Source organism: Entamoeba invadens (assembly GCF_000330505.1).
Source record: "Entamoeba invadens IP1 unplaced genomic scaffold scaff_1105074726121, whole genome shotgun sequence".
Taxonomy (NCBI): Eukaryota; Evosea; order Mastigamoebida; family Endamoebidae; genus Entamoeba; species Entamoeba invadens.
In genome coordinates, this window is record NW_004443566.1 from 23,118 (window position 1) to 34,684 (window position 11,567).

The window sequence follows — 11,567 nt, forward strand, 5'->3', positions numbered from 1 at the left end:
TTTCTAATCGCATTTTTAATAATACAGTTTGTTCATCTATTTATCATAATATTTGAGTCATGATTCATAGATGAAGTTTGAATTAATCTTCAAAATCAAATTATTTATGAATAATTTTACGTTAATAAAACGTAAAATATACACTATTATTATCAAACAAAACATCGTTTTTATTGACATAAACTGTGTTTAAACACATAAAAATTATTTTAAAAATAAAAATAATATTTCCATGTTTTAAACTGTAATTTATAATTTCAATATATAAAAATAGATAGTATTTTATTGATTATTGTTGTTAATTTACATGTGATCACCAATAAATTCTGTTATAAACAAATACAGAAAAAACTATTGCTTAAATTTTATATTATTTAAGTTGTTAAAAACAATTTTCATGTTAATTCTCATTCAAAAACATAAATTGTTTTTATAAACAAAAACAATCTAATTATTTCAATCACACAATTTTTATAAATTTTACTTTATACAGATATCTGAAAAATAAACTGACACAGAAAAAACGGCAAATAACAATTTAACAAAACATATGTTTTTGTTTTTTTTATTTTTTTTTTCAAAATTAAGTTTGTAATTTCGATTTTTTGTTTTTTAGAAAAAATAAAAAATAAAAAAAACGGGACTTTAGGGAGTTTTAAAAATTCTGCGGTACAGACTTGTGAACTACAGTTTATATACAATTAACGGAAAAGTGGGGTGCTGAGAAATAAAGGGATGCTAATCTAAATATTAATTAATTTAATATTATTTATAATAAATAATTAATATAATTTATTTTGGTTTTTTCATTTTATTAATTGTTTGATTAATAATTTACATTAAAATTAATAGTAATTTTATTATTTTTCAATTGAAATAAACCAATAGTTACGAGCATTCTCCCTTTTTATCATCCCCATATTTCCTTTTACTGTAATCAATTCAACAATTTGTAAATTTAGAAAAAAAAATAATTTTATAAAGTTTTAAAAAATATTATTTTTTGTTACTAAATAAAGAAATAAATAAAACGCCGATTTACAAAAAATAATTAATTAAACCCAAAAAATCTTAAGATTACTTGTCTCGTGACAATCTCGAAATTCACCTTCAGTATTTTAATTGTTTATTAACTAAATTATATAATTAGTAGTTTAAATAATTCAGTTAGTTAGTGTAATAATTAAAAACAACCATACAGTATGGTCACTATGCAGTGTATAAAAATTTGTATTTTGTAAGACTTTTATTAATAATTATTATTAATAAAAACTATTTTAATTAATTAAAAAATAAAATACATCTGTATATTTTTTTGTTAAATACAGTTAGTTCGGTTTTAAATGAAACAAGTCTCATAACAATAAAAATTTGTCTCATTACTTTGTATTTTGTTTGATAAAAAACAAAAGTGTTTAAAAACAAATTATGTTTTAAAATAATATCAAAATGTCTAAAAACAAAAAATAAGTCTCATAAACGTGTAATTTTATTCGATAAGGATTATAACTTTTTTTGAAACCAATAACCGAAAAAACATCAGACTTTGTTTTTGATGAAACCCGTTTTAAAATTCAAATTTAAGAAAAAAATACTTAAAGATCACTTTGAGCAAAAATTTTTTAACAAAACTGGTTCGATGACATGGCCAATACACCTTCTAACTTATCCTTTTTCTCTTTCCTCGAAACATCTGGCCATATTAGTAAGCATATTTAGCACGTTATCATTGTTAAGTTTGCCAACACATGTTTTCATATACCGAAAAAAATATCTCTATTGGATTACATTTTGAAGAGTACGGGACATTAAATAAAACCTTAAACCCCATAGTTTTTGCTTCGCTAGTTATTTTTGCTAAGTGAACTGAAGCATTGTTCATAACAAAAACTGTATTTCTCAAAAAACCAACAAAATGCTCAACAAGAAAACGAAAAGATGCCAAAAACATCTCACCATTTTCAGTTTCATTAAACATTCAACATATTTTTTTTACTGACTATAAAATACAACAGACATAGTTTAAATTAAACATCTTAAGAGATGTCGTTCAAATGTGTTTTGTTCCTCGATTCCCTCATGAACGTGTTCGAACATTTCCGACTTTCCAGTGAGATTCATTTACAAAAACAACTGCGTATCCGCTTCTCTGAAGTTGCACTAGCTCACCAAGTCTAAAAACTCGTAACCCTTTGTTTTGTACCAAATTTGCGTTTCTTCCTCTGATGGTAACTTCTGTAAAAGATAGAGGTTCAAGTTCCACGCTATTTATAATGTCGCTATTTTTCAAGTATCGCTTAACAGTTGAAATGGATACAGATTCGCAATTTTCTTCGGCTAGTTGTTTTTTGTTTCTCTGAGTGACATGCTATTTTGACACAAAAGATAACATGTGCGTTTTATACCTATTTTCACTGATTTTGTAATATCCATATTTTTTTCTAAGTTTGTTCAAATAATTTCTTGTTGAATTGATCGACATGTGAATCTTTTTGCTATGCCATGTTCTTCATAAAGACGAAAAAAGAATTTTTTTATTTTGTGTCACTGCTACATAATGCCTTTTAAGTTTTATTGTTTCTATTATCATTGGTGTTATCGGTTGAGAAGTTGTTGTTCTTAGCTGTGCACTGTTTTCAAAAGCAGCTTCCGATAGTAAATCATCAAGTGATAATTGGTCTAATGGCTTATTCAAAGGACCGATAAATTCCATAAATTCTGAATGTGGTATATACCCGAAGTTGTCCATGAATAAAAAAATAGATTGAATAATTTTTTGTTTTTAAGTGTTTAAATTTATAACGGGTTTCATCAAAAACAAAGTCTGATGTTTTTTCGGTTATTGGTTTCAAAAAAAGTTATAATCCTTATCGAATAAAATTACACGTTTATGAGACTTATTTTTTGTTTTTAGACATTTTGATATTATTTTAAAACATAATTTGTTTTTAAACACTTTTGTTTTTTATCAAACAAAATACAAAGTAATGAGACAAATTTTTATTGTTATGAGACTTGTTTCATTTAAAACCGAACTAACTGTAATACAAATCAATTAGATAGTCGATTTTTTGTTGTATATATGGAACTATACATTGTATAATAATTATAAACTAAATATTTAATAAATTATATTAAAAAAACCTAAAATATGTTTTTCAAATTATTTAATAATATAAAAAATTGTATAATATTTATTAATTTTTAATTTTTTAAATAATTAAAATAAACTGTAGTTCAAAAGTCTGTACCGCAGTATTTTTAAAACTTCCTAAAGTCCCAGTAGTATATAAATTATGTAGATTTAGGATGCACTTTGTTTTAAACAATTTAATTTTTGAAAACCATTTTCATAATTTAACTTCTTCATTGAACATGTTTTATTATTAAAACTATAACAAAAACTATTTTTTTGTAGTTATTTTTAATTTATTAATCTATAATCAATAGTTGTTCTATTTCAAGTATTTGACAAATCCTATATTTTACTATTATAAAATACTATATTCACATATATCATTAATAATATACCTTAAAACTACAAAATTATTATATTTTTATAATTACTTTTATTATAATTTTAAGGAAATATTCATAAAGTCAGTTTGCTTTCTGAAAAAAATGTATTTAATATGTTGCAAAGTACCCACACCAAAAAGCGTCATTCTTCAAATTGTTTTTTTATTAACTTGGTTAGTTTACAGTATTTTCCCGTTATTGTTGGGAAATAATAACGTTAATAATACCATTTATTAATAAAAATGTTATTATTTTTAATAATAATATTTATTATAATCAAACAGAAAAAATAAAATGATTGGTAAATACTATTAACATTATTTATTTTTTTAGTTTTGTTATTAAATAATAGTTTAAATAATAATAATATTTATTAAACATCCCAAATATTCATTTTTTAAAAGGAAATAATTAAATTAGGTTTTAAAATTAAAACATTATATTTAATTATAACTTTGTAATTACAGATGAAAGGAAAATTGGGTGACAAAAATATAGGGATTAATTGATGTAAAAAGATGGTTTTTGGTTTTTGGTTTTTTATTTTTTTTACAAAAAACAATTTCTATAAAAGACTTATTAAATTACTTAAAATAAATCTGTCACCCATTAATTAATTACTCTATCTGTAAGAGCTGTCGAATAACTCAGATCATTATGTGTAAAAAGCCTTCACAACTATGAAATATTTTGCAACAACAACAAAATAGTAAAGTTAATCAATAATATAAACAATCAATAAATATTTCTTAGAAATATGTACAAACAGCAAAAGAGAACACGAATAAGACAATTAAAGACTTGGCTGATTGGTCTTTTACGGTTAAATATACCACGAGTTAAACAGACGTTGAAGTTTTGAATTCAATAACTATTTACACAAAATAACTAAAGAATGAAAAAAAGAAGTATTTGTAGCAAAAAAGAAGGACTGGACTGCTTTGATAGCTGTACAGTCAAATTAGCAAGCAGACAAAGACAAGACTTCAAACAAAAAGATAAAGAACAAACCCAGATCAAGGGTTTTGAAACACAAAAGAAGATGATTTTAAACAAAATTGCTAAAGTTAAGAAACATGACACTTATTATTCTGATGGATCGAAGCCCAGATTGAATACTTAGTACACTAGTCTCAACACCCAAGGTTCAATACAGCGCACCATTCTTTTACTAAAAAGAAACCAAATGTAAGAAAAAATTAATTTAATAAAATTATAACTTTATTAAAAAGGACGAAACAAAAGGGTCTATTTTAAAATTCCAACAATCAAAAATTCAAAAAATATGTAAAAATTATATTCAATTACTAAAAATATTTTTTATTTATCATTTTTCCCAAAATAAAATAAATTGTTTGTATAAATAACTTGTGTGTTGATTTTTATAAATTAATTATTAATTTTAGTTTTTTCTTTGTTGTATATTTTGATAGACAATTTTTATATTTATTTCTTGACTTTTAAAATAACAATTGCTTTTGGATTTTTTAAACAACAAAATATATAATCATTATAATAATAATTAATAAATTACAAGACATAACTTAAAATTAAAATTTGATTTGTGAACATATTAAGAATCACTAAGATATACCACCCTATAAATCAACGATATTGACAACATACATGATTTTTAATAAAAAAATATTTTTTAAAATAACTATTTTTGATTTAAACTTAAATTTTACACCTAAATTTTTAAATATAAATAAATATCAATAAAAACGACTAAACAACAATGAAAAAAGAGACAGGTGGCGTTGCATTGTTTTTTGATGGTTAAATAGCCCATATTTTAAGTAAAGAATTGTTGGGTTCTAATTTAACAGAAAAAATAATCAATCAATAAGTAAAGTGCATTGAATACTTATAAAAGAATACAACAAAAAGCATAAAAAGATCCAAAGTGATTGTGTTTTCAACAGATTCAAATAATTTATCGTGTTATTTATTTACAAAAATACAAAATATAAAAATAGATAAAACAATTGATATTTAAAGCAAGAATTTTATAATCTAACATATCAGACCTGAAGAATGACATGTTAGACATAATCGCATGATCTAAAGTAGATCATACTATTATTATCTCGAATCTATTTTATACAAGACCAAGTGGATTAATGTATATACAGTCAACCTCATTTCTCAAAAACTTGAAATGAATATGATATGAAAAAGCATAAAAACTATGACTAAATACTAAAACAACAAATTGTATTACCAACACGATTGTCAATGATACAAATATATGAGAAACAAACATTTTAGAAATCATTTTCAGTGTGGTAAGAATATATTATGTGTTATTTTCACTATTTCTTTGAAATAGTGACAAAACCAAACCAAATTTATAACACATAACAATGAAGGCGTCGCTGGTGAACGAGTCAAAAATACCAAAATACTCTCTTTATTCTATTACTATTATTATTATATTATTATATTCACTTTTATTATTATTATTATTATCAAAAGTGAATATGACGCCTTCCCACTTGGTCAACAAACATTGTTATTATAAAAAATGGCTTGTTTCTTTTTGATCAACTTTATAAATATTAACCAATTAGAATACGATCTCCTAAAAATGGGCCGGCTCGTGATGAGTCGGCAAATCATGCAAATATTGAATATATTTGCATGAAAAATAGAATCTACCGTAAACACCAATCCTATTGTTGTTACTCTTTTAGAATAAAAGAGTCTATCCTTGTCCTCAATATATATACATAGTAATTATGTCTTAACAATCAAACAACAAATGAACATTGTTTTAATCGTATATTATCACATTCTATATCAACATGACTTATAAAAATAAAAGTGTTAATTCAAATGAACACTTACATGGTTATTGCGGCTTTTTATTATAAAAAGTGCCTCAATGTTGTTAAAAAATAGAATGAAAAATATGGCCTAACTATCAACTATTTTATTGATCTGCTCCAAAATTGTACAAAAACAAGACATTTAGAAACAACATGTTGTACAGAGGTAAAAGAGTTTATACCAATGTGTATGAACATTTGCATAACCAACGTGACTATTATATCGAAAAAAGTCCCTCCTGTTGATTAAAAACCGACCAAACTCCAAGTTTATTTATGATTCGTGCTTCAATGGTATGATATCCAAATCAAAACAACAAATTGTACAAAAACAAGAACGCTTAAATAACAAATATGATATAGAGCATTTCATAAAATTACAAGAACATGAAATGAAAGATACAAAGAGATGAGTTGTTTGATTGTTATTGATTGATTGCTTTGTTTATTTGTTGTTTTTGATTAATAAATGTTAAATAATACAATTATAAATTATATAATTATAAAGACTTTGAATATATTATAAATTAAGTAAAAATATATAAATAAATTGTCGATTTAAACAAAAAACATTCGATAATACTTACAATTAATAATAATAAAATTATTAATCAATATATCAAATTCAATTCAATATCATATTTAAAAGTATTTTTCAAATACGGTTTTTTTAAACAAAAATGTTAATGTAAAAATAGAAAAAAAATCGCTAAAAAGAATTATTTTCCACTAAATTTCTTTGCTTTCTTCATGCTCCACTTACTCGCGGTCTGATTAACAGCCCATGCTTCGTCGTTGTTTTCCTCGAGTTTATCTTCCATGTCATCTGCATAAGTATTATATTCTGATTGCATTTCTTGTTTGGAGACTTGTTGTGCCTGTCTGAACATCCCAATATTTTCTTTAGCTCTTTCAATAGATCCTCTTCTTTTGTGTTCTGCAGTTTGCTGGATGTAATACGTCTGCAACACTTCTCCATTCAAATCGACCTTTTCGTCTTCTTTAGCGACTTCGATTTTTCTTGTGATGATTCTGTAATAGACTCCTCCATTCTTCTTTGTGTATTTTATCCCAAGTTGAACTGTGAAAGTATCCAATTTATCGTCACCATTTCTCTTGGCGTATTTAAATTGGTAAGTTGTGTCATCAAGTGCGTTCCCAACATCAACACTTTTCTTACTCACCTTTACATCTGAAAATTCGTCCTTGACGTACAAACTTTGTGGGAGGAAAACGTCCAAAACAATTTGTCTTGCGATCAACTCGGAGTCAAGTGCGCCTTTGAACGCGTCTGTGATGTTTTCTGGGTCAACCACCATCACTTGTCCATCAGTGAGTACAGCACACTCACCAATCACTTTCATATTAGCATCACACCCCTTCACGGTGTTGACATTTATTATGACTCCACTCTTTCTCGCCACTTCGCTAACATGCTGATAAAATGCTTTTTCATTTTGACTTCCTTGACTTCCAAGTCCCTCATTTGCAAGACCATCAGTACACAAAATCACAGAGCCATTATTTTGTTTTCCAGCAGCGACTGTCGAGACCAAAAGTGCTGGGCCAAGAGCAGTACAACTTCCTGAATGAAGTGCTTTGAGCGATGAAAGGATTTTTTCTGACGAAATTTCAAGTGTTGATAGTTCGATTTTTTCGGTTGCAATGTCGACTAAACTGTCAAAGTCATTCATGAAGCTGCGGTTCACTTTTATTGGTGTTTTTGTGCAGTCTCCAAGGATTGTGACGTCACTATCAAATGTGACAATGCAAACTTTCTGATGTGGATTTTCAGTGATCATCGCCTTGATTTGGTGAGTCATTGCTGACTTGATTACTTCCAAAACAGAAGTGTTGTTCAATGTTTTCCCATTTTTGTCGGTTGGCCTAGAACCCATAGAACCTGACACGTCAATACAGAAAACAATTGTTTTGTTGTCTTCAGCTTTCTCGGTCTTTTCTTCGACTTTTTCAAGTTTTTGAAGTTCGGGAGGAGATATCACAAGCTCGACAGTCTCTTCTGATATATAACGATCTTTTGGAGAAGACACGTGAGTTATTGAATTGCAAAATGGACAAGTTATGTTGCCATCTTCCGTAAAAGAATTAAGAGTGAAATATGAAGCACACGACGGACACTTTGGGGGTTCACTTTGAAGAGGTTCAATTTCGGTTTGAAGATTACTAAAATCGACGGAAATGATGTTTGTGTCAACTTCTGGAGATTTTCCACAATATCTTCTGGAAGAGCAAAAGTTAGCTTTTGAGGCAGCACACTTCATTGTTAATGTTATATATTATATATGTTCGGGTTTTATAGCACTTTAATAATTCTTCCATGTTCTTGACGTTTTCAAGAATAATTTTTTAAAAAACATTCAAAAAATGATTGAGGTATTTTACAACGATTTATAAATAAAAAAATCTGTCCAAAAAAGTTGTTTGTTTAACAAAAAAAAACACTCAAAATGTGTTTAAAAATGGGAGTTGGGAAAAACGTCGAAACCCCAGTAAAAATAGGAAACGATGGTTTTGTAATGTTTTGAATAGTTTACCCAAATATTATAGTTTCTATATAATAAAAATTCCTAAACAACGTCGGAGAATAAACAAAATTTTTGCCTGACTACAGATAGTATAATAAATGGGTGCCAAGATAATTAATGAAATTTAGGGATTTGTTGATGTAAAAAATTAGGTTTTAAATTTTGATTTTTATTGTTTTTTTTTCTGAAAAGAATTAATATAAAATTAAGATTTTGGCACCATGTATTTATGCATCTATGTATGTGTAAGAATTTACTTCAATTACAAAAAATTGAAATAAATTGCGATGTTTCAAAACAAAAATCGGTTTATACATGGTCCGTGAAAATTGTCCAAATTAGAATTTAACATTAAAATTTTTATTTTTTATCCCATAAATTCACAAAAAAAACAATTATGAACAAATTAAAAATAATCGAAATATAATCACAAAATGTTTAATTTTTATTTATCATTTTGGATTAATAACATAAAAAGTTGAAAAAAGGTTCAAAAATAAAAAATTTAAAAAAATAAATAACCAAAAATATGGAATTTGTGATAAAGTTTTTTATATTCACATTAAATTTTTTTCAAAAACTATAAGAAACTAAAATTAATAATATATTTTTTGTTTAAATATCATATAATAATTAATAATTAATATTTATTATTTAAATAAATGAAATTATAATACTATAATATAGCATTATTTTTTGAAAGAAAATACACAAATGATTTAAATTATTAAATAACAATATATATTATTATTAAATAATATATAGTTAAATAAAATTGAATAAATAATAAATTAATCTTATTAATAATAGTATAATAAATTAAAAAAATTTAATTATTTTATATTTTTAATTTGTATATATTTAAAATAATAAAAATCGTTGTTTTAAATAATACATATATTAAAAAACAAATACGATACATTTTAGCCAAACATAATTAAATTTAAAAAAAATTAAATAATTATCATTTAAAATTTGAAATATTCTTAATTAAAATAACATGAAAATAACTAATTCGTTAAAATAATCCCAACAAAAAAACATTTGAAATTAAACATAGTAGTATATAAATTCTGTAGATTTAGGGGGGGACCTCATTTTATCTATATTTTATAATACTTTAATTAAATCGCGAGGTACGCGAAACTGAATTTTCCCAAAATATCGACATCTTTGATGTCTCTAGAATCTCACATTCGTTTCGGATCTTTCAGATCCTCAGGTTCTCAAGAACCGTACGATTCTTCGGAGACACAGTCTACTTAAGGACCTTTGGTCCGTTCGGTGTAAATTTATATATAGTAAATTTATATTAATGTAATTTTTTATCTTCCTTAAAATGACTGAACAGTATATGAATGAAGCGTTTAGAAAGTATATTGAGCTTTGTCCTTTAAAATTATTATATAATTTAAATACAGATGAAGATACCGATATCCCAGAACCTATAATTGTTAAAAATAAAAGTATCTATTTATAAATATTAATTATCAAATAATTTACTGACATCTAAATTATTAACAGTTATATAATGTTCTAATATCGGAAGCATCTTATTTATAATTCCATCTCTCATATTATTTTGATTGTTTTCTAATTTTTCTATTTTATTAAGTAATAATACAAATTGTTCTTGCTTTTTGCCCTCTATATTTTTGACTTTATTGTCAAAATCATTTTTAGTAATTCTAACTTGTTTCTTTATTAATGTTTGTTTACCTTTAATTTTACAAAATACATATCCATTTATATAAATAGTAGCATTTAAATCTTTTGTATTGATTAAGTTAACTTCTGGGTTATTATTAATATATCTATTGATTTCCTTGTTACATTGTTTTAACATATCTATTTCTTTTAAATTGTATTTGTTTATTATCTTCTGTAAAGCTATAATATGTTTAGAAGTAATATCAGATAAAGTCTCACCACATCTAAAAGATGTGTCGATTCTTCGCTCAGCCTTTAGCATGAGTTTCTCGTCAATATAATGATCATCTTCACTTTCATTTGAAGAATAAGACATACCAAATACTAGTTTTGGTGTTGGAGCTTTGCTCCCGCTTCGCGTTGCATCCTCGATTCCGCTACGATTTTTCGGATCTGAGGAACTTCGTTCCGTACGTGTTAAAGCTTTGCTCCCACTTCGTGTTGCGTCTCTTACTTTAATAATTTCAGAAGTATCCATTTGTTTTAATGGGTCCGTCTTTGTAGTTTGATTTGTTTTGTTAGAAAAAAACAAATTTTTGAAAAATGTTTTTAATGATTTTGATTTTGATTGAGAAGTATTATCTGTACTCATATATTTTAAGATGAAAAAAAATATATTATTTATACATTACTAAATATATTATTAATAAAGTAATATAACAGTATTATTATAATAACTATAAAAATAACATACTCAATAGATGTCTTCAGATAAGATGTAAAATATATTACTTTGTTTTTACAGTTTATGAAAACCTCGAACTAGAGTTCTTACAGAAAGTAAATATCTATTAAATTATCATCAATGTAATTTCATTAATTAGAAATATTCTACCATCTTTTCCTTTACAATAACCACGATCCATAAAGTTTTGAAATTTTTGATAATTATCTTTATTATTTAAACACATCGATAATTCATAACCTTTTTCAATAACATTAGGACTAACATAATATTTAC

At 25.2% G+C, this 11,567-nt stretch overlaps 1 protein-coding gene across 1 annotated transcript; it reads right to left on the reverse strand.

The window, feature by feature from the left end:
• Positions 1–7,069: 7,069 nt before the first annotated feature.
• Positions 7,070–8,632, reverse strand: EIN_256560 (hypothetical protein; the record flags this gene model as incomplete). Its single annotated transcript, XM_004259080.1, has 1 exon — positions 7,070–8,632. One exon carries the CDS (start codon positions 8,630–8,632, stop codon positions 7,070–7,072), a length of 1,563 nt encoding a protein of 520 aa, XP_004259128.1.
• Positions 8,633–11,567: the final 2,935 nt, after the last annotated feature.